The sequence below is a fragment of the Mchenga conophoros genome, linkage group LG3, assembly GCF_057382185.1.
Source record: "Mchenga conophoros isolate Kocher_MC1m ecotype Shallow Benthic linkage group LG3, M_conophoros_male_GT1.1, whole genome shotgun sequence".
Classification (NCBI taxonomy): domain Eukaryota; kingdom Metazoa; phylum Chordata; class Actinopteri; order Cichliformes; family Cichlidae; genus Mchenga; species Mchenga conophoros.
The window spans coordinates 63,197,004-63,221,175 of record NC_140528.1 but is presented as its reverse complement, the minus strand read 5'-3'; the positions used below and the strand labels follow the sequence as shown (position 1 = coordinate 63,221,175).

Here is a 24,172-nt window from a genome sequence, read left to right as displayed (position 1 = left end):
TTACCTGGTCCCAATTACGGCACCAGCTGTCATAAGGACGATTTCCCCTCTCGCAGTGCGTACTCACTGAATAATCCCAACAGACCCACACATTGTATCCCCTCCAAGCACTGCCGACGTCCCTGCAATTAACAACATCACACAGATCAAACGTAAAGGAAGTTGTGGAGCCAATAACATAATCTAATTCTAAACCACCATATGTGCTGAGACACTCATCCTTTTTACCAGAGACCTCGCGCTTCACTCTTGCCCGCAACCTTAAATCACTATGGACCACGTGTGATGTACTTGGTGTATCAAACAACGCCGGACTGGCATGGCCTCCGTGCTCAGACTGGTTTCCAGGGTCGGTCTGCAACAAACAAATCAAAAAACAAATAGCCATGATTAGCAACATAGTTAACATCAAACTCATAATAATTTTGAACATTGTGATGGCTTTTGAAACTCTTCTTTCATCACCAGTGTCTAATTGTTGTGATGGCATGGTGGTATGTGAATGTTATGGTGTAGTAAAAGTTCAAAGCCCTTTATCAGAGCCTCTCTCTTGTTTTAGGTGTTCAGTGTGGTACCGCTCCTTTTCGGTGGCGCGGCGATCTCCTCCTTGGCTGCTCTTCTTTCTTTGACCTTCCGGGTAGACTACCGGTCGGTCCGTTGCACAGGTGTGAGGGATTATTGTGCCGCTCAATTTCACCTGCGTCGAGTTGAGATTGATCCTTCCTCACCAAGCCCTCGTGCGCAGCTGCGCACTGCGTCCAGTGATACCAGGTGTCGCCTTTCCCCTTCAGTTGGACCGCTGTCGCCGTCCGAGCCGATACCTCATATGGACCAGTCCAGCGGGGCTCCTTCCACTTTCGTTTGATGACTCTCAGCCACACTGTTTTCGCGTCCGGGACCTCTCCTTCTCCTGTGGGCCCTTTACAAGCCGCCTGTTTCGTGAAACTGGACACTAGCGCCTTTAGCTCGTTCCAGTAGTCTGCGTGGGACCGGTTCCCCTTTTTGTCCCGTTCACCCGAGCCCACCGTCCAAGGTGCCGGAAACTGTCTCCCGGTTTGCAGCTCGTATGGTGTAAAACCTGTGGATTGATTAACAGAACATCTTATGGTCATCAACGCAACCGGCAGGGCTGCGACCCAATTTAGCCCTGTTTGCGCGCAGATTTTTGCCAATTTGTTTTTCAAATTTAGGTTCATTCTTTCTACTTTCCCCTGAGACTGAGGATGATAGACCGTTCCAAATTTATGCTAGACGCCCAACATTTTTTCTACTTTTTCCAAATCTTGATTTTTAAAATGGGTTCCATTATCTGATCTAATTCTTTTCGGGAACCCATGACGGGGAATATAATGATTGATTAAACACTTAATGACAGTCTTAGCATCCTCCTTTTTTGTAGCCCAGGCCTCTGGCCAGCCGGTCAAAGCGTCAACACACACTAACAAATATCTTACACCGCCCGGCCCGGAATCAATCATATCAGTGAAATCAATAACAATCTCCTCTCCCGGCCTCTCAGGGGGCCGAAACTTACCCACTTCCGGTTTTACTGCTGGCTTAGGATTGTGTGCCCCACAGATTAAGCACATCCTGGCCTTCTCCCTTATCATTCCTCGCAGCTCAGGATGCCACCAATGACACAAATTTCTTTCCATCTGGGCTCTCCCCACGTGGGCAAGTCCGTGGGCTTCATCCACCTTCTGTTCTGCCATTTTGGCTGTCAGCACGGGGCGCCCGTCTGGCCCCCTCCACAAATGTCCATCCTGCCAGGCTCCTTTGTTTTTCCACACCCCGTTTTCCTCTGGGGATGCCTCCTCCTGGGCCCGTTTAACTTCCTCAATCAGGTCAACAGGTATCTCTTCTTCTGATGTTACCTGTATCATTTGTCTCTGTCCTTTGTAGCCTGCGGCCTCCTTTGCGGCTTCGTCTGCTCTCTGGTTTCCTTTTTCCACCATACTGGTTCCTTGGGAGTGAGCTTTGCATTTTATAATGCTCACCTCCTCTGGGTCAGCCAAGGCCTTTTCCAGTTCCTCCATTTCATGTTTGTGGGAGATAGGTGCATTGGTTGCTGTTCTGAATCCTGCTCTTTTCCACTGAGGCAGCTCCACATGCGCTGCTCCAAACGCATATGCCGAATCGGTGTAGATGTTCACTCTCCTGTTCTTGGCTAGTCTCAAAGCTCGAGCTAAGGCTATCACTTCAGCTCTCTGGGCCGACTGCTTTCCCTCAATCCTTCCTGACTCTCTGACCTGATAATCTCCTTCTACTCTGCAGACCACCGCATACCCTGGTTTCAGTCCTCCTTCGTCTCGGTGGCAACATCCATCGGTGAACCAATCCTCAGCTCCCGGTATGGGTTCGGCCTTCAGGTCCTCTCTAATCTTTTCCTCGATCTGTGCTCTTTTGGCGCAGTCATGTGGTTCCCCTACACCCATTAAATCTGCCATGTTAATTCCTTCATGTGTGAATGTCAAATTTGGGGCCTCTAAGACTTTGCTCAGTCTCTGTTGTGCCCGTGGTGACATACAAAATGCTTGTGAATTTACGTATGCCACTATGCTATGTGTAGTGAGTATTTTTAGTGGGTGTTCTCTCACTACATGTGCTGTTTTTTGGATAATTCTAGCGACCCCTGCTGCATGTTGTGTGCATGTAGGATGCTTTGCTTCTGTTGGATGTAGTTTTACACTAACATACATGAGCACTTCTCTACCCCCCCCTTTTTTCTGAAACAACACTCCATTTATAATTGAGTTTGTCTCAGAAACATCTAAATAGAATGGCTCATCATAATTGGGTGTGGCTAAATCTGAGGCCCTTGACAAGTCCTGTTTTACACTAATAAATGCGGCTTCAGCTTCAGGCGTCCAAGGTAACTCAGCCTTAAAGTTTCGAACACCAACTTGCTTCATTAGGCCCCTTAAAGGGGCAGTTTTGCCTGCATAATCCGGAATGAACTGCCTGCTGTAACCTGTTAAACCAAGAAAAGAAAGCATTTCTCTCACAGTTCGCGGTTTTGGGTGTGTCAAAATTTGGTCTCTGTGTGTGTTCATCAAACCCACTGATTTGTGTGCGATTACCCGGCCCAAAAAGGTCACTTCAGGGCGAACTAACTGCAGCTTGTCTTTACTTACTTTAAAGCCACATTCCGCCAACCTATTTAACACAACGAACGATGCCGCTGAACAATCCGCTGCTGACGGGGCTGCAATGAGAAGATCATCAACATATTGTATTAATGTACAATCATTAGGCAAATTACATGACGACAGGGCTTCTTTAAGCACCTGATTGAAAATGCCTGGAGAAAGTGCAAAGCCTTGTGGCAAACGTGTGTATCTGAGTTGTTGGCCTCTGTATGTGAATGAAAAAATGTCTCTGAGTGACTCATGCAGAGGAAGACAAAAGAATGCATTTGCCAGGTCAATGCACGTGAACCACTTTTGGTCACATGTGATAGCTGATAAAGCTGTGTACGGATTTGGTACCGGTGCAGTAGTAGAGAGCAATATTTCATTAATGGCTCTCAAATCATGTGCCATACGGTATTTTCCTGTTCCATGTTTCTCCACTGGTAGAATTGGTGTGTTCCACAGTGAGTGAGAGGGCTCTAACACCCCGGCCCTTAGCAGGCCTTCTATTGTTTCTGTAATTCCTGCCTCTGCTTCAGGTTTGTGTTTATACTGTGGTCTATTGATTGGTGTGTGTGACTTGAGCTGGAACAAGACAGGAGGACACTTAGCTAGGCCAACATCCGTGGGCCCTTTTGACCATAGACTGTCAGGCAAATTCGACAGTCCAGCAACTGCGTGAGGATGATCTACACACTCCTCACCATGTGTTTTTGAAATTTCTTTATGTTCCAAGATCACTGTATCCTCACAGGCACAAGTTATGCGATAGGTTTTACAATTTGGAGCATAAGATAAGTTAGGAATTTGGGTTCTTTGCCACCCTGTGTCGTCCAGTGCTCGCCTGACCATTGGACCTAGATCACCTGCACCATGACCTTGGTGGACCGCCAATGTAATGTGAGGGGTTGAATTTTCTTCCACATTGTACCAAGGCCGTTGTTCATCAGTTAATTTCACAGCCGCGGCTACACCTTCTGGTCCGATGTAGATGTCATGTGTTTGCACATTCCACGTCTGACCTTCAAGATCAGATTGAAATAATTCACGATAGGTGTCGTCATTCTCTTTATCATAAAACAGGGTAACGTGGTAAGGGTCGCGCGGAGGGGAGTAAACTGCCAAGCTCATTATCCAGGGTCTCCACAGCTGAAATTGCCTCAGAACATCCTCTTTCACTAATCTCCCCCAGTAGATGTTGACTTTTGCTCTTTCACAGTCTTGGAGCAGATATTGAGTCTTTGAACTTGTTCCCAGGCACGGAAAATGCTGGCCCCCTGGCAGAGTCACAGATAATCCATCTGCTGAACATGTGATTGTGGCGCCCAACTTCACGAGCAGGTCCCTGCCCATAAGATTTACTGGTGCTTGCGATGACACCACATAGTTGTGTTTCAAAGTCTGCTTGCCCAGCTTTGTCAAAGCTGGGTCAGTCACTGGCAGAGTTGTCGGGATCCCGGAAAAACCCACCACGTTCACTGTGTGGCAGGACAACGTTGCACTGTCTGGTGCTGCTCTCAAGGTTGAATATGTTGCTCCAGTGTCTACTAAGAAGGGCAATTCTGTCCCTTCTATAGTCATTAACAGCATGGGATCTGCCACCACCATACTGTTTGGTCCCTCCGGGTCCCTTCAGTACTGGTCCTCCCTCCAGTCAGCCACTGGATACTGCGCGGCTGGTGCTGCACTCGGGTTTGGGGCCTGATATGCTCCCCTAGAGCCACCTCTTGCTCTCGGAGCTCCACGTGCCTGGGATTGGTAGCCTCTTCTTTGATTGTTCTGACGACGTTCTGGGCAATCTCTGCTCCAATGACCCTCTGCTCCACACCTCCAACAGACATTCCAAGGCACACTGCTGAGATTCCCCGTGTCACGAGCTCTTTGTACTCCCCCCGCTGAGCCACCACGCCCTCTGTACGATCCACCGGTTCCCCAATTCCCTGTGGGTTGGTTCTGCCTTGGTGCATTGGCGGGCCATCCGTCATTAGTGCAGGGACCCGGGCCACTATCTGGCCATTCAGGCCCAGGACCAGGCTGGGTCGCAACTATCATAATTTTTTCTGTTTTTTCTTTTTCCTCTTTTTTCTTTTCGCTGGCTTTGTTTCTGGCCTCCACCAACTGTAGTTTGAGTAGAGACGCTTGTGCCTCCTCCAACTCTTTTTTCTGCTTGTTCGCCCTGTCCTGCTCCAGCTGCAAACGATGTGAGACGTGTCTTTCCCACTGCACCGAATCTGCTACGGCAAAATCTGGGTTTTTCTGTAGATCTTCTGTGACCTGGTTTGGCAGCCCTGCCAGCACCGCTGAGCGAAACCATGCCCGATGTTCACCTTCTCTACCCGGATGGGTACCTGTTTCTAACAACCACTGATCTCTGGCTTTTTCTAAAAACTCTCTAGGTGTGTTTTGGGGGTCCCAAATTATTTTAGGTATGGCTCCTGTATTAGGGGTTGGGTACTTTTCACGGACTGCGTCAGACAAAGCACATTGCACTTCATGGTAAGGCAAATCATTTGCATGGCGAGTTGTGCGAGCTATAGCCTCTACATCTGCTAGCCCACCACCGAGCATACACCGCGCAGAAATGGCGCGAAAATCGCCAATCGCAAGCTCCTCTCCTTCTGTTAGTCTGCCTAATTCACGCAACCACCTTGCTCCTCCCCCAGTTATAGGTGGAAGCTGTTTAACCAATGCCTCCAAATCTCTTACTTTGTATGCGCGGTACACTGGTTCATTTTTTGCACCAGCCACTAAAGGCAAATTATAATGAGTACCCGCAGCTTTTTCTGCTTTGGTCACAGTTTTACACTGTCCCAATTTTCCCTTGCCTTTTGAACTCTTAAAAATAGGCCTTCTCTGTCCCTGCTCTTTTTTCACCTGTCTTGACCTAAGATTCCTGGCTATACTTGGCTCTGACGCGACTCCTCCTCTGTCGTTATCTTCATCATCTTCTTCCTCCTCTGTGGTAGATGAATCTTTGTCGCTCTCCTCTTCTGCCATGCTTTTGGTCATTTTGTCCTTTACGGTCTTCAGTGTATTTAATACTTCCAATAGCCCTTGCGGGGCTTCAAGCATTCGTCCGAATACTTCTCCTGCCCATGTGTCTGACTTGGCCATTGCTTTGGAGTGTTTTGACCTGGTTTGGGCCTGCTCTTCTCTTGCTGGTGTTGGCAGTCCGATGAAAGCCGGTTGTGCCATCCTTTCCACCGGTGAAATCATTTCCTCGTTTGTTGGGGTCCAATCCGCTTCTCCAGTCTGGTCTGGCAGGCTTTCTCTTGATGCTTCGGCTTTTGGCCTGTCTCCTCCCTCATGTGAACAAGAAGGCAAAGGCAAGCCTTCCTCTGCGGCTGATGTTATCTCTTTCCCTTCCCCATTCAGGGACTGACATTTAACTGTCATAGGCCCTTCATTATGAAACACCCGTGGTGCTCTGGTGTATTCAACATCAGCTACTCCTCCCACAACCACTGCCGTCTGTCCATCAGGGCCTTGAACTTGTCCTCCTCTGAGGGTCATTACAGGCATGACATATTGTCGTCCTACGGCATTAGATGTTAACGTGGCCCAAGGAAGAATCTCTGCTGTGTGATACTTGTTAGCATCTCCTGGTTTTGGAATCCAGTTCTTCATTTGGTTTTCCAGCTTCTTATTTTGGTCTTTCAGTTGTTTCAAAGCCTCCATTATGCTTTCCATATCTTCTGTTTCAGGTGTGTCATCCTCCTCCATCCAGGAAGATGCTCCATTCCACAAGAACATCCACTTGCAACACTTTGCATGAGTTTGCTGTAGTTTCTTGATTTGTTGTTTAATCTTCCAGTTAATTGAACGTTTCTCTGCCTCGGCTTGCAGTTGTTGCAATTGCTGCTCACATCTCTCTCCTTCTATTTTGAGCACAAGACTTAGGGCTATTTTGTCATCCAGCCCTCTCTGTTGGGAAGCAATAAGCTTGTTTAGCTCAGCTTCCATTGCTTTGCCTTCCTTCTCAGCTAACCTTGTTGATCCAGGGGAAGCTAAACGAATAGCTTTTTTTAATTGTTGCTGCTGCTCCTTTAGAGGCTTATAGCCTCTGTGCCCAGTAGGTGTCATGTTCGGGCCGTCAGCCATTATCCTAGAACACAAGCTTACCTCCCTTTTTTGTGACGTTTTACGGCTCCTCCTTCTGGATCACTCCGCAATGTCTGCCTGTTAGCTTTCAGAAATACTTTCGCTCCTCCCAGGGTCACTGTCTCCTTGTGATCTGCTTGGTAAGACACACAGCCAACGCAGTGTGTCAAGACTTAACCAAGCCTCTTTCATTATTCACTTTTAATAACTACTTTTCACTCTGGAACATAAATGTTATAAACTCATACACACTGCATATTAACTTTGGGGCACAAAACAATAACACAGCTCAAATGCATTCACACAGCCTTAAATTTTTCACAGAAAATTGCTCCAAAGCAATATCATGTTTGCTCACAAACTAACAAATTCACTGTGTTGTTTACCGAGCGAGGGAGCAATGGACCAATTAATTCCAAACTCCTCAATAATTAGCTGTATAGCTCGCTCTACTTCAATGCCAAACCATAGTACTGTGATTAGCTTTATTCAAATCAAACCTATGTTTCAAAGCCTTTCAAACGCACACCCACACACACAATTTCAACCACGCACTCTCAAGCACACATTTGTCTCCTTTAAATCTACTAATCGCTTGGAGACATCTCCACAGATAATTATATTATTTCCCAAGCAAGCATATCAAAATCAAAACCGTCTAGTACCGACTCTATCATAGCCTGAGCAAAGTGGGCGGCCTCTGTGGGCTCCCAATTTGGATCATTTTCATGCTCAGTCATCTCCTTTAAGCCTTGAAATAAAAATAGGCAACGTTGTATATAGGCATTTAGCTCATGCAGCTCAATCACGGACCACACTGTCATCTCATAAGGTGAAACACCTTCCTCAGTCACTATGTGACATTTACAGGTCACCTCCAATTGACCGTCTTCCTCTGCTATTTGTATGTTACAGGTTGCAAAATAAAGCACAGGCATGTTTGCTTATTCTATTTAAACAACGATTTAACAGTATTAAATGGGACTGTTTAGTGCATGGGACACAATATAATCATTTATTGTTGAAGGGACAAATGTCAAAGGGGTTCTAACAGGTCCACTTTATTGCGTGCTCATAAATTATTGTTATCTGGGTCACTCACCCAATGTGCTTTATTGTTTGAGATTATTAATTATGTCACGCTTATCAGTGGCTCATATTTATTTAAGGCCTATGTTTGAACTTGACAACAAAGGCAGAGCATCATTTCATCCTTTCAGGGTGAAACACTCCACTTTCTCTGTGTCATGGCAGCTCAGAAAACTTCATGAACTTTACTTATTTAAAGATATGACTTAAAATCAGTTGTGTTATCAGTATAAAATATTTAAGATTTAATTAAATTGTTTTCAATTGACTTACAGCAGCTTACTCTGACCTAGGAACACTCTCTTATGCTCCTCAAAAACTGAAGTTACTCAGTCTTAAATGATTTTTTTACATTACATAAATCAACTGTGATTAACAAATAACGTTCTAGTGATTCCCACTTGGTTTAAAACATTCAAAAGCCTTCTAGGGACCTATTCTGATCATAGCCTATGTGTTTGTAAGCTTGTTTGCGTTTAACCCTCTGCACTCAAAGCATTTACTACACTTTATCAATCCGGACAGTCACGCCGAACGAAGCTTCTGACCTTCAAAGGCCGAGTGCCAACTCATTATAAGCACATTTGCAAGGTGTGTCTGAAAATTATTTAAACCACTCTTTTTAAATCAGAAACTATTTACATTGTTATAACATCAAAACCAGCAGCTTCTTTACAGGCTTTCAGCAATAAAAGGCCTTCTGCTTCTAAGGCTCACACACACTCTGGGCAGGAAGTGAAAAGCTCTGTTCTCCTCCCAGCCACACACTCATTTGCATGTTCACACCGTCTAAAAATAGCTCTCAGCGCTGCAGCTGCGCTCTCATCACACACAGGGTCACACAAAGCTCAGACAAAACTCTATTCACAAAAGACGTCTTATAATTACAACCACTGACAGACATGACAAATTCAGCACCTAACAAATTTCGACAAATTTAAATTAACGGGTCCAACCGAAGAAAGCTTCACTTTTTTGTAATCAATCAAACAGTATCTGTTACTTCTGGGAACAGTTTCTGACCTAACTTCTAAAATCCCTAACTCAATTTAACTTTGTCCAAACAAGCACATGACACCGTTTCAAACGATGAGGAGTCTCGGTAACTCCTAGCTTATTTCGGGATGCCCTGTACCCCACAGTTAAACCAAAACTGAACTACCCCTGTTCGCCGACAGGTCAAGACCGCGCGTCCACGGCCAGGAGGGGGCGTAACCCCCGGGCTATGTGCTTCTTAGCAGACTTCTGGGCTGCCGTCCTATAATAATTTTAACCTAACCGATTTTGAAAAATTTTACCATAACGGGTCCTACCGAAGAAAGATAACTTTTTTACGACCAATTAATTTAATTGGGCTGACTCTTTGTTAGGTGTGTTTCATGTGCAGAATAATTCCCAATTATGTACAATTATAATATGTTAAAATGGACTTATGTACATAAGGCCATTAATAATTAACTGTACATAGCTATTTGCTTTATGACTATCTAGACAGTGTGAAGAAGTGAAGTATTGAAATTATTTTATGTTGCATAATGACAACATGTTGCCCCTATACATTTAAGGACAAAGTTCAATGACCGCCACCTGCTGGATGGTGAGTGCAGAGGGGCGTGTAATCTTCTTTGGTTCATTCTATGTATTGAACCTGGAATACCAGGAGTCAGCGTGTGCAGGTTTTTTGTAAGGATAAACCCTGAAGAGGGAACAAAATGTACCTCCAAGTGTGGGACAAGCAGAAGGACTGGGACCACTGTGAAGCGAAAGGTTGTTCACATTAACCCTCATGTCACAACTTTCCTCCAGCGGCTTACTGAATTTGAGTGGAGAACTTCAAATTAGGTAACTGTTTTTGCCATTTTTAGTGAATTTCTTGTATAATTTAAGTGACCAATGTGTTGTTACCCATGTCTCCACAGATGATCCATGGCCCATGCTTTCTGGACATTTACACAAGACGAGCAACAATGAAGACAAGCTCTCTTGCCATCTTGCAAGACGCTGTCTCTGTCCAATAGGTTTTTTGAGTGCAACAGTTTTGATTTTTTTTCCTTCTTTTACCCGTTTGTTAAAAATTATTTCAGCTACTTACACTTTAATTGTCACATATATTGGCTCACCCTACAAATCAATGAACTCAGTCCACAAAACAAGATCAGGGTTCAGTGCAGGTCAGTCAAGTTCCTTCACACCACACACGCTCATCCATGTCCTTGTGGACCCTGTTTTGTGCATTGATTTGGTGGTGTGAGCCAGTATTTTGGACAAAGTGTATATAAAGGCAGAAGTGTGGGGCTTGATATTATATTCATTACAATTCAGTTTATTTGTATGGTGCCAACAAAATGAATGCCAAGGCACTTCACACTGTAGGTTTAAGACCCTACAAAATATAACTAAGAAAACCCAACACCTGAGCATATGTTGTCTGCCATGATATGGATATTGCATCATATCGTTATTGTTTGTACAACCATCTGAGAAAATAATGGATTACATGGTTTAGTAAAAACAAGTGCTTCCTCAATGAAAATATGTTTTCAGTTCTTTTCAGTTTTTGATTTTGGAAATGTGTATTTCAGCAGGGAAAAATCAGAACTGAAATAAAGTGGTGTGAAGCACATGAATTATATTTTGTGTGTGTGTGTCTATCTATCCATCCATCCAATTTCTTTGGAACCCTCCAGTCTCTTACAGTATGTTACTGTTAACTGAAATTACGGTCAATTCCGACCTGTTAAACAGTAAATGGCCGCCTGTTGGGACACGGTATCCTCTAGCAGAGATGAATATTTTTGGTACTGATGATGCGTGATAACGGTAAGTTACTGGTTAATATATTGCAGTTTATTACCTTGCAGCGGGCTTACAGTGACATACCGTGAATAAACGGTAGTATACCAATTTCTTAATCACAGTATGATGTTACTTTGTTGATGTAATTTATGACATAGCGACATAACGGTATCTCACTGGCGTCACTGTCGCCAGTGAGATACCGTAAAAAAGGCTACGGAGCGTTACCATAATTTGTGCAAGAGTATTATACCACACCAGCAAAAAACGGTATCATCCTGCAGAACGGTAAGCTACCGTAACACGGCTTCACAGTATGACGCTGGCAACAGTGACGCCAGTATGTTACCGTAAAGTGGCGATGAAAAGTCTAACAGTGTAGTGACTACATACAGAGAGGTGTGTAGAAACACAAAAACATAGAAAGCACCCAGCAGCCAGGACCTACTGCAGCATAACCAATTGGGCTGGGATTTCTAGAACCGATTCCATTCTGATTCAATTTTGATTCAGACAGAAATATTGTAATTCTTCATTTATCAGTACTGACAGTTGTGAGACTTCATCAGAGGTGTAAACATCACAGCAGATGCCATTCTGTCAAAGTAACTGAGGATAAAACACAGAAAAACATGAAGGAGATTTTCTTGGCTTGTCTTTTTATAGCAGATAACCTAAAAAATACTCTGCAGTAGATCAAAAACAGAAGAAAACCATGAACCAACATATGAACATTACCTGATGCTGCTGAAGTGAAGCAGAGCAAAGTTACAGAGGTTTTATTAGAGACACAGCTAAGGGTTTTGCAATTTCTCATAATTTTAAAAAGTAAAAATTTCTTCGGTATTGAACAGCAGAAATTAGACTTTCTTGTACGAAGTCATTTAAAAAAAACAGCAGCAGACTGTGCTGTAAACAACGGTAGACTGGTGCGTAATAAGCAAACAAATAATGCAGAAAAAAAGAGATTTGAGATGGGAAACTGTTCTTGAAGTTCACTGAGAGAGAGAGAGAGAGAGAGAGAGAGCTGTGCAGGAAGTGTGGCTTTTATCGTGGTGGGAGCAAAACAGCAAAGGTCAGAGGGAATAAATGGCAATTTTTATCAAATGTGAAGCGTAGTTTTGATCTTCTTTTGTTGCTGGTTCAGTGAATTTTGATCGGAGAGAGACAAAACCTGCAGCTTCAGAATCTGTGAGCTGTCGGCTTTCAGCGCCGACAGCATGTCTGTGTACGTGCCGTCGGGTGAAAGAGGCCAACATCTCACAGATCCTGATGCGTCGGGTCTGCGCTTAGTGTTTACGTCTTTGTGTGGAATCCGTTTATCTGCTGTCATTTACTGTTTTAGCTGGGTGTTGAAATAGTTTGTGAGGTTTAACCTGAGATTCTGGCAAAATATATTTACATTTACAAATTCATTCAGGATTTAATGAATTGATATCGCTTTATTCAAGCTAAAATCGATTTTAATCAGAAAATCGATTATTGAAACCCACTCTAGTAACCAAGCGGGGATTCAGGGTCACTTCCTTATTGCCTTCATTTTCCAGCTGAAGACATCGCCACCTTGCTCACTGAAGCTTAGAAACTTCAGTGAACATCAAAAATGTGTCACAGATGTCACAAGCAGTCACCACAAGGTTGGTGACACAGACAAACTACCTCTATGGCTCGCTTGGGAGACTAAAGAGGAATGCGGCAGATGTCTATCAATAGGGAAGGTAATTACAGTTGAAACCTCCAGCTTACAGTTTTCAATCTTACTGGAACCACAATATCTGACAGCAGTTCCACAGTAGCTACTGCTGACTCCAAGTCAGCAGTAGCTACAAGTCATAATTTAAGTATTATTAGAAGTGAAGGAGACATTTTTCTTGCATTCCCTTACAGATTTACTCATTGACAGATTTACTGCATTTACTAAGTGTAGTGATACACGTGCACATCTGCAAACAATGAATAGAAAATGACCTTTTCAGCTGTGTTTAAAGGAACTTCCCATTTTCTTTCTTTTTATCATTTTATTTATTGGAAAGTGTTCAAACAATTTTATCATAAAGAGAAGTGTAAGTAAACTTTAAGCAGAGTGCACCAGAAACAGTAAAATATTAGGCATATCATATCATATCATATCTGAAATTGAGATCTCTAAATTATTCATATTACACTGATCATATAAAGACTTATGTGGTACATAATGCTTAGCCTTCAAAATAAGATGCAGTTGGTAGAAGCTATTTGACTACAGAGGACACTTGTTTGTCCAATTTGAAAGAGCTGTCCAGCAGCACACCTAGTGGAAGGCACGAGAGCCAGAGATTAATAATAACTGCTCATGCACTGCTTCCTAGAGTGCATGAGAGAAGTCAAGGAATGGCTTTTGGGCAATTCTCTTATCTTAAATGAAAAGAAAACCGAAATTGTGGTATTTGACAGTCATTTCCCCCGGGGCCAGCTAGTTGATACCTTTGGATCCCTCACCACTTTTCTCTCTGACACTGTTAGTAATCTGCACGATCTGATATCGTCATGTTGGTGTTGTTCCAGCATCAACATTGCAAGTGACCAATCAGAATGTTGTAACGTCATACTTTTGCGACTTCGGGAAAAACCGCCGTAAAACCAAAAACTGCACTTAAGCTGCGAGAAACCGTGTGTCTTTTGTCCTGTCTTCCTCCCCTCGCCCCAAGGTTGAGGCAAATTGCCGCTCCTCCCTGAGCCTGGTTCTGCGGAATAAATCTGTGATTTTCAAAGACTTTTTTTTTTCTTGCATTCTCAATGATTCATGCTTTCGTTTCCCTCTAACTGTGGTGAATTTTAAAAAACAGTTTAATGAGTCACAGGTATGCAGCTGTGAAAAGTGCCCTGTCTTTTACCTCCTTGGCCTGATCATGTTAAAAGATTATGGCATTTCACTTCTCTGGAAGTAGATCAGCAATGCAAAAGATCCTTTATCAATGAGTGAACTGTGACATCAATTTCAACAGATACAAATGACACCTGAAGTCAGGCATGTCTCAACATAAACCAGTCGCACAGGAAATCCTTATGAGTAAATGAAGGTAGAAAGTTTAAATGCCAAAGGACTGCAACAGCAGGATTTCCACTGTGGGAGGACGGGAATAACGAAAAAAAAAAATTCAGCCACTTCTTACATCCTTGACCAGGGTCAATCTAAATATATTTATGTTTAAGTAAAATATGAAACTGCAGCAGTTTAACATTAATTATATTTTTCTACCTTTTCCAGTTATTCCAAGGTGCCAGTGTTTGAAGACCAGTAAGTCAATAAGGATCGCTCTCATCGCTTAACTCAAGGTGGACAAGCCTCGTCCATACTGCGACAGGAGAGAAGTCATGTAAATAGCCACAGTGACAGGAGAACGTTATTAATAAGAGCTCAGTCATTAATAGGGATTGTTCATAAAGTGGTTTTAAATTGTTAAATATAAATTTAAAGTCATATATTATAGTGCCATACTGAAGAATGGGAGTGAACGGTGCCTCGCAGGCTCCAAAGTGACTGCAGTGCGAGGCTCTGCACATCAGTAATTACACCTGCATGGAAGAAATATATTTAATGTAAATCTCCATCCAAACAAACAGCAGGTTTTAAGCTACACTCTGAGAAAATTTTTATTTCTTACAAAAATACTGATGGTTTTAGAGCAGTGGTTCAAAGCTGAGGGTGAAAACATATGACTTGTTCACTACCACTGGAGCTTTAAGGTCTCATCTCTCTGATATGTTGTTTTTACAGGAATTGGAGAGAAAATATGATCATCAGCCCCCAAACAACCACAGCATCAGGCACAGTGACAGAATCATCATGATCCACTTTGCATGTTTAGCACTGTACACTAGGGCTGCCACAAAAGATTATTTTGATAGTCGACTAGTCAGATCATGCATCCATTGGGCGTAAAACGTGCAGCTTATTGCACCAGCAGCATCTGCTCTTATATAACTATCATTAGCTTACAGCTTGAAGTGTTTAAGGTATGTGATAACTAAAAATAAAGACAAGATGATAGTTTTTTAAACTTTTAATGAAATTTGCAGATTGTTTTGGTGAAGTTTAATAAACTCAGCCGTCTGCTCCTTGCTACCTAAAATATAACAGGACACCGGAGTAAATTCTCGACCAGCTCACACTTCTGTTCAATCAGTTTTCTGTTTGACGTTTATTCAGCTGTGTGAAAACTGTAACTTTAATCTCAGCCAAACCGATTTACTCAGAAACAAATAAAACACAAAAAAAAGGCCAAACAATAACAGTTTTAAGTTATCTAAGTGACTTATATATATTTACCCTGAGTAGTGAAAGACGGCGGTGGGTTTGAAAACGATTTGCCGGGAGTCCGGTCTTCACACCGGCTCTAGTGAGCCTTGCCCCCGGCTAGCTATCGAGCTAGTGGAGCGCTTTTGAATATATGTGGTGTCTTGATAAACTGAGCAGATATTTGAGGTTTACACAGCTACAATCTCGCCTGAAAATATGTTAAATGTTTATTTTGTGACCCAGAAAGAATAATAAGAGTAATATTAAAACTAAGTAGCTGCCGCCATTGTTGGAAACTGGAATTGGCTGGGCCGCGCTATGAATTCTGGGATAGGTTGGGCCACGAAGGATACACCCGACCTGTCCTCCAAATCTGGGGAAATGAAGAACGCATTTTTCGGACGCGTTTCAGGGAGTCTTCGAATTTGTATGTCGCTTTAATGTAATCGGCCTACAAATGCGGCCTCTGAAGGATGCAGCCCCTGAATTTTTGTTCACAGCTACGATACCGGACACAGCTTCATCTTTTTCGGGGTTTAACGGCAGCTGGCATCCTTGTTCATGCAGTGCTGCCATCTTCCGTTTCAGTCCGTTATTACACTCTTAAATCCTACTACTTATTCCTGCGTCTTTTGGGATCTTGCAAAGCTTCAAACGACACGACGATTTTGATAGTCGACATAATCGTGACTAGTCGACCAATCGTGGCAGCCCTAGTTACAACATGTGTCAATCAAGAAGAAGGAGCAGCACAGCTCTGGTTCTCATCACAAAACATAAATGCAAAGTAGACAGTGGCAGCTACAACTGACAGCAAGATCTAAACAGATTAATGTCAGATGTAAAATATTTATTATCCAAGTTCTCAGTCAGAACTGAGTGGGTTTTTTTTCTCTTTCAAAGCTGTCACTTTGAATGAGACTGATTAATGAGATTTGATGACTTACATCTGTCACCATTTTTCATTGTGGGTCAGCTGTTTCACAGTAGAGATCTGCTGCAAGCATGTGATTGCCTGTCACCACTACACTTAAAATGAAACTTTTTTGCCAGTATTTTTGTAAATTCTTGTCACATCACACCTATAGGTTGTGTTCAGCTCGGTAGCAGTGTTATGTAAAAGTGCAGGTTATATACTCACCAACCACTTTGTTAGTTACACCTTGTTATCAAAGGTTTGGACCCTCTTTTGTCTTCAGGTCAGTCTTACTGCAATTCTTTGTGGCACAGTTTCAACAAGGTGTAATGTTGCTCCCACATCTATTCATTGGTAGCCAACTTGTTCTGATTAAACATGCAACTCCAGACAGCAATTCATCTTCAGCAGAGCATGTGTGCCAAATTTCAGTTAGCAACAAGTGTCCTTCAAATAAAAGTCAAACAATCAGTAGAACCAGCATAATTTATAATCATTTATAATCATGCTCCACCTATACTCCAGATACCCACGGTGTGCCTCAAGGTTCTGTGCTCGGACCCCTACTCTTCACCATCCACATGCTCCACCTTGGTGATGCTCACTGTTGTCTCTGCTTTCCTCAGTACAAAACACTCTACACAGCTAACCACACAATCCTGAGTGAAATCAAACATGGATGTCATCTAACCTACTCAAGCTCAACAATAAGAGCTCTTGGTTGTGGCCCCCAAAGCTGTGCTCTAGAAGATCTGAGATCTGCTCATTAACGTAGACGATTGCCCCATCTCACCATCTTCAGAGGTTTACAGTTTACTCCACACTTTCATTGCAGGTTCATATCATATCTGTCACCAAAGCAGCTTTTTTTTCCTGTTAATGAATGTCTCTTGACTTTGTCCATCACTCACCGGGTCATGTTAAGGATTTCCTGCAAAGCCCCGGAGAGGCTCCAGTATGCCCAGACCTCAGCTTACCTTCAAATCCCCCAATGCCCTGGCCCCTCAGTACCTGTCTAACCTGCTGCACCCATACACACAGTCCTGGACACTATGATCCTCGGCCTTGGGTCTGTTGTCTGTCCCTCACATCAGCCCCCAGACCTCCAAGCCTTCAATGTGCTTTTTGTTCATTTATATACTTTTGTAAAGTATCCCTGGGTTTCTTGAAAGGCACTATACAAATCTAAGTTATTATTATTAGTGTTAGTACTAGAATCTTCCCACGTGGGCCAAGTAGGTGAGCAAACACATGCTTTCATCTGCAGAGCTCTGCCATTAATAATCAGCCTGTCTTCTTCATCACCGTGTCATTTAAGATAAATGAAACAGAAGGTTAGCTAAAATAATAACTCACCACATATTCTCTCTGTTTGCATGCTGATTAAAACAAATGATCTTAAACTCGTTTTTATACAACACTCAGAGTTTTCATCATCTTTATTTACTGTAGTCACTGTAAGCCACAGCAATAGGTCCCATTCTAACAATATGCCCACAGAGAAAGAGAAAAAATTCCCACTGACTTTGTTTTTAAATGATGGCAAGTTTACCAAGTCATCCCGTAATGCATCATTTAATATGTTGAAGTCATGTGACTTGTGCTTGACCTATTATCATCCCACATTTACAATATTACCCAAACCTCTGCACGCAATTAATCATAAGGGAGACATATTTCATAACACAAACAAAAAAGACAGTGTCAGCTTTTTCTAATGACATGATGACTGTGGTTTAATTCTGACTAAATATTTCATATATGTATTATCCTTGTGTCAAAGCTACATGATATCATGAACATTCATTTTTATATGGGTTAATCAGTCGAATAATTATTGCCTGTATGACATTTGAGATTTCAATTTAAAATGTTCTTTTAAATTATATATTGTTATAATTACACAAAATGTGTTCTAAACCCCAAACTGTTCCTGGTATACCTGACCTTTAGGACCCCCAGGCCTGTAGTTTTCTTCATTATCAGTTAGAGCCACTCCTCATCCTTTTCTTCTTCTTTTTTGGTGCAGCCCTATAAAATTGGGGTGCTACTGTGGCCTCTCCCCTTTGATATCGACTTTTCCCAGTGGGAAAAGTCGATATCATTTCCTTTCCAACACTAATTATATCTTTATCCACCCTGATGTTTCTGATTGTGTGTTTTAGTTCATTATTGTCATTATTACGCCTGTCTTTACTAGATGCTGTGAATATGTGGTACATGTTTGCCACATATGTGTATAGGCACTGCTAATGCTAGCATGAACTCATAATTCTTGCTAGCTTAGAAGTTGTAGTGGGTTGAGTTAACCCTCGTCCCACCTATTGATTTTTGGCTATAGGAGCTGGAGTGGGCAAGTTATTTAGGTCTTTCTTTTTACCTTTCATTGTCAGACAAAATGCACAAACACACCAGTTACACAAATACAACAACAAAAAGTAGTTGTCAAAATTGAAAAAAAGAAAAAAAATGCGAGTGAAACACAAAAGAATTACAGCTCCTCAACAAGCTGAACATAATCAACACATTACACACTCTTAGCATTCTTAACTTATTCTTACCACATCCTGTAATATTAGCAGAGTTGTATTAATAGCAGCCTGACAAACAACAAAATATAAACTTTTCTGTTAGCTCTGGTTTTGGTCGCCACCAGACGTAGAATGGAGTTTTATCTGTTTGCAGTGAGACTGAACCAAATCACACACACAAAAACAGCCCCTTGTATCAAAACAAAGAGCTGAAGGAGGCTAGAATATTACATTAAACCCATCTGACTGCTAAATTGGTCATAATAATGTGTTAGATTAATGCTATGCTCTTAGACTCTGTACTGTCTAAAGTACTGCTGCTTTTTTTGTACCTTATAGATAGCGAGCTTAAATTTCTGGTGTCCATGTAATTTTGCACCTTAATGTACAGGTGCATTAATGGCCTGTTAAAAAGAGATGCTAGATAGACTTACACTTGATACACTTGATATTTTATGTATTACAGCTGCATCTGACCCAGCTGAGGTCTACCAGTTAGCCTGCACTGTTTTTACAAAGGTTTCCATTAATGGTCAAATACTTTGTTTAGCTATAGTGAAAAAGCTGTAAAATGCTTAATTTTAAAACAGTACTTTGTGGTGCAATGTGAAACCAGAGCACAGGGTATAAAAATGGAAGAAAATTGGTACTTTTAACTTAAATAAACTTTAAAACTTTACATTTTAAACCTATATGATCTCTCTTGGCCCTCAAAAATGACCACAGAGAGATCCCGAGGTCTAGCATCTGTGTAGCTACACCTGTATACATAGAAACTGACTTTTCCTGGAGTCACAGTTTCACTGTTTCAAGAATTATATGAGTTACGTCTTTCACACTGAAAACATACATATACATAAACAACATAGTGTCTACTGTGCACTGACTCAGCCGTACATCTGCTCCTAAAGGTCAAAGGTCACTCTTTTGAGTATTCCAGTGTTCACGTTTCAGACAGTGAGGACAGATAGTTTCAGAGAGACGTGAAGGAGGCCATCTTTGTCTGCTCTACCTAAACAACAGTCTGCCACCTACAATCCAGTCTTGAGTTCCCTTCTCAGGCGTTTCGACCCGCGCTCACACCTCGCCTCAGGTGACCTCAGTAGGTCACATGTTAGGACGCCGCAAGGTCTCACGGTTGTTTCAATGGTTGGCCCTGGTGACGGTGAGAACCTATGCCTTTTTTCACACTTGGGCACATGAGATGACTCACATGATCATTAGTGACTCAACCACCCATAGAACCAGGACAAATGGGGATGTTTGTGAAACTTGTATTTGTAGGACTAGACCTGCATCACAGTTTCAGTTGTACTACGGCTGCATAAACTACGATAAACTGAGATTGTTTACAAAACTGTGTCTGCTGATCTTTTTCCTCTTTCAGTGTGAGAAGGGGGATCACAGAGTTTACACAGAGTGTTGTGATTCTGCAGAATTGTGACAAACAGAAGGGACTCGCAGCCTTTTCCTGGACACCCAGACATACATGTCCCAACTGTGTGGTTCATTTCTGGGACTGCTGACCGCAGCAAGCATGGTGTCTAACCTCAGTCGGGCCTCTGATCGTCCCCTGAACCCACCGTCCCATGACTGCCTTCTGCTGCACATGTGAACGCAACAAAATGAAACCAACGTGCACACTCACACATACCTCTCTGTGTGTGTGTTTTTCAAAATTAATTGCAGAAGTTCACAACAATCACATGATTAGATGTATGTATAAATATTAGAGTGCAGATGCATGAAAACAGTTACAACAGCTGGAATACATCAGTCTGTGTTCAACAACAGAGCAAGCAGCCGCGTCAGCAAGAAACAAGATGAAACTCTGCGTACTGATTGTGTTTGGGACCCTGCTCGTCCTCAGCCACGGTAAGAACTGGATCACTACACAGTAAGAAGTTTCTGTGTGAATAAACATTTCTGTTCTCTGGAAAGCGTAACGTGACCTTAATGTTTAGAAATTAAATTTGCTGGTGGAAACAGAAATAGGGAGAATATTTTTCCACATCTCTGCACGAAAAGGGGAATTCATTTGCAAATACTGCATGACAAGAACAAAAAACAAACAAAAAAAGATTCATTGCTTACTAGAAATGTTCAAATCCACAAATACTTTTCTATAGTCATTTAAAATAAAATGCTAATTTAATGGATTTCACAGGTAGGATAGTTAAAAAGATTTAAAGTGCACAAAAATGTGTATATTTCCCTCTATTTGAAAGTGTGTTTTGGAATTATTATTATTTTTTATTGACTTAAAAAAAAGAATACAAATGGATTAAAACTTTAACTAATGGAAAACCTTACTGAGCGTTTTACGGGCCCTTTTTTGTCCATGTGACTTTTCTAAGTGGTGTCACATTTCAGCGTGATCGTGACCAGACCGTTTCACCATCTATTACGGTACGTCTTTCAGTTCTTCAGTAAGAATGGAGAACATCTTTGTGCGAGTATTTTACAAACAGGAAGATGACTGGAAGAGCAAAAAAAAAGGGAAGAGCTTTTCTTAAGAATGTCAAAACACCAACTTGGGAGGAGATGATGAAACGTGCTGTTGGAAAGCTTTCCAGTCACTGAGTTGTAGTTGTGTGTGTGTGTGTGTGTGTGTGTGTGTGTGTGTGTGTGTGTGTGTGTGTGTGTGTGTGTGTGTGTGTGTGTGTGTGTTACACTGACTGCCAAGCGAATTTTGGCACAGGCTGGCTTTGCTTCTTCCCAGCATGACTTCCTCCCCCGAGTTTCAATGAAACATCATTATGTAAAGCGCACGACTCATCTTGTTTAGAGCTGCTTTAGATTTTCTTTGACACTGGAGAATAATACAAGCTGTAAAACAAACATCACCCTGAAAACATTCACATGACCTTTGAAGTAAACGCAAGCTTGATTGATGTCTTCAAGTTTATATTCAAGTTCACGGGAGGTGAGAAAGGAAAGATAAAGCTGTTTGCTGTCAAATGTGTGCTGACGACAGGGATGCCGCCAATCAGCCGTGACTACAACACCCACTGCCGGTGCCTGCAGGTGGAGTCGAGGATCATCCCTCCAGACACCCTGAGGAGCATCAAGCTGTTCCCTGAGGGGCCTCACTGCCCGGACACAGAAGTCATGTAAGTCAGCCTGTCACAATCACCCTTTAAATCTAAAGGCTTATTATAAAAATAGGATTAGGTGTCTCACATAATCCAATTTAGATTTAGATGCTTTTAACAAAGGAAATAATTTATAAAAAAGTATTTTTTGGAACATTTGGTCCCCAGTATTTTAAACAATCTTGATTAAGTCTTGTATAAACACTGTAAACTGTATATAATTCATGGATTGATTTAAATAAATACAAATAAATACAAAAGGAAACTTATTTGAGCTTGATCTGGCAAATCTCTTACATTTTTGCTTAAAAGTTTAAAAAGATTTGTGCCAATTAAGATTTCTGTAAATTATAAATTATGTGCATTTTGATCTTCTGTCACTTTTAATCTCTTTCCCCGATTTAAGGGACATTATTTACATTTTTTCATGTTGCATCACTTTTTTAATCCAACTAGATCTTCCAGCCAAACTGGGAGTATCATCGCTCTTAAACACAATTCCAAATGTAACCTTAAAAATAATACCATAGCATATTGTTTTTTAAGCCAAATTACTCAATTAATTAAATAATTAACTAGAAACTTATTTTATGGAAAACACTGAAGGCCTTTTTTTAAAAGCTGGCAGCAGTATTATTTGTTGAAACATGTTTAATGATGCTCATACAAACAGAGCATTGATAACATCGTTAATCAAACTGCCTGACGGGTACTTGGCTGGAATTAAACTCTGGGATCTGCTTACACAGATCTGATTTTCTCTCCATGAAGTTCCAGTAAGCCCTCTTGGAACTGTTTCCCAACACTTTTTACATTTTTGTATAACTTCACAGTGAGTTCACATGAAAACACTGAGGTTTGTCCACATCACAGTTTTGCAAATATCTGCGGAGATCAGCTCCACACAGAGTTTGTGTTTTCAGTCAACAGGTTCACTCTCATTTCTCTGATTGCACCATGTTGTCTTTAAACACTGTTCTTTAATCAGTGTTCAGTCTCAGTGACGATTTTATCGATAGCTGGTTTGATTACTGTAATCTGTGAACTGCACATGGATTTTCACTTGAAATTGTTATAATTCCCTCGACGTTTAATATGTTCTTTTTGGTTCTTTTAATTCCTGGTAACTGTCTTGTGATTGCAGTTTGACGATTTTGTGGGGGAAATAATTTAAATAAAGTGAATCAGATGCTGGCTGGCAGATCCAAAGCATCACAGAGAGGTTTGCACTGAGCACTACTTACCTTTAAGCACTGACTGACTGTAATTCTCTTTAATCAGAGCTGGACTGGCAAACGGAGCAAAGGTTTGTCTGAACCCTCATTCTGCCTGGGTGAAGAAGCTGATCAACTTCTTTCTGGAGAAGCAGCAGACGGGAATGACCTCCAAGAAACGGGCATAAATCCTGCAGTTGTCTGCAGCTACCTGACCACTGAGCCATGACTGAAGCCAATATTTAACCCACTTTTTCTTTTTCTTTTTTTTTTTGCTACTTTATTTTATTTCTACTGATTGTTTATTTCTGAATATTTTACACCAATATATGGAACAACACTGATTTTAGAAAAAGAAAAGCTTCCTGTTTTCAGGGTGTTAAAGGAAAAAAACCCACCAGTCAAGTGATTGTATGAGCAGATCTTGCATGTAGCATTAAATATGTAGCACTGTAATACGTAACACTTCCTTTTTTCTACTTCCTTTGGTGAATCTTCTTGATCAGCAGCAACAAATGATTTAATGCTAAAGAAACACTCAGATCAATGCAGTTATTGCATAATGAAAATTAAGTTGCTGCAAAGAAAATAAAAATGTTTGAAAACTAAAATGTGTTTATTGTTTATTCCAGCAGCCAACTCATGTTTGGCCACATAAAACATCAATATTGTTAATATGTTTATTATGGTATTTTTTTTTAACATGTCAGCATATTATCACTGAAAAACTTCAACTTTCCACATCAGCTCTTTTTTATGAATGCATCACTGTTTTAGCCGTTTGGCACTCTTAATATCAGATTTCAGAAAACTGCACTTTCAGGAGAAACATCTGAACAGCATTTAAGCATTAAAACTCTAAACATACATTATTATGTACAGTATATCTGACCCATCGGGGTCATTAGCACCAAATAAAGTTTAGTTAAAGTAAAGGATTGTGTTGATCCACAAGAAGAGCAATGCACCAAAACCCACACACATTAACATTTACATAATATAAAAGCAAAACTTCAGATG

The 24,172-nt window shown here is 41.6% G+C and overlaps 2 protein-coding genes across 2 annotated transcripts; one reads left to right on the top strand and one right to left on the bottom strand.

Annotated features, from left to right (window-relative positions):
- Nucleotides 1-515: 515 nt before the first annotated feature.
- Nucleotides 516-2,722, bottom strand: LOC146579957 (uncharacterized). The gene is made up of 2 exons (XM_085269551.1): nt 1,535-2,722; nt 516-1,078 (listed from the first exon to the last, which is right to left on the bottom strand). The coding sequence occupies exons 1-2, from the start codon at nt 2,697-2,699 to the stop codon at nt 564-566; spliced, it is 1,680 nt and encodes a 559-aa protein (XP_085125677.1). The 5' UTR covers nt 2,700-2,722; the 3' UTR covers nt 516-563.
- A 17,840-nt stretch (nt 2,723-20,562) lies between these two features.
- On the top strand, nt 20,563-23,763 carry cxcl19 (chemokine (C-X-C motif) ligand 19). Its single transcript, XM_085266474.1, has 3 exons — nt 20,563-20,718; nt 21,821-21,956; nt 23,220-23,763. Exons 1-3 carry the CDS (start codon nt 20,667-20,669, stop codon nt 23,338-23,340), a joined length of 309 nt encoding a protein of 102 aa, XP_085122600.1. The 5' UTR covers nt 20,563-20,666; the 3' UTR covers nt 23,341-23,763.
- The last annotated feature ends 409 nt before the right edge of the window (nt 23,764-24,172 follow it).

Bases quoted from the DNA above. Each gene is read 5' to 3' on its own strand.
- cxcl19 (XM_085266474.1), top strand. From the start codon at position 20,667: ATGAAACTCTGCGTACTGATTGTGTTTGGGACCCTGCTCGTCCTCAGC. The intron at 20,719-21,820 runs GTAAGAACTGGA...TGCTGACGACAG, and splicing joins CCTGCTCGTCCTCAGCCACG to GGATGCCGCCAATCAGCCGT. The intron at 21,957-23,219 runs GTAAGTCAGCCT...CTCTTTAATCAG, and splicing joins TGCCCGGACACAGAAGTCAT to AGCTGGACTGGCAAACGGAG.
- LOC146579957 (XM_085269551.1), bottom strand. From the start codon at position 2,699: ATGTATGTTAGTGTAAAACTACATCCAACAGAAGCAAAGCATCCTACA. The intron at 1,079-1,534 runs GTAAGTTTCGGC...ATCAATCCACAG, and splicing joins AGCAGTAAAACCGGAAGTGG to GTTTTACACCATACGAGCTG.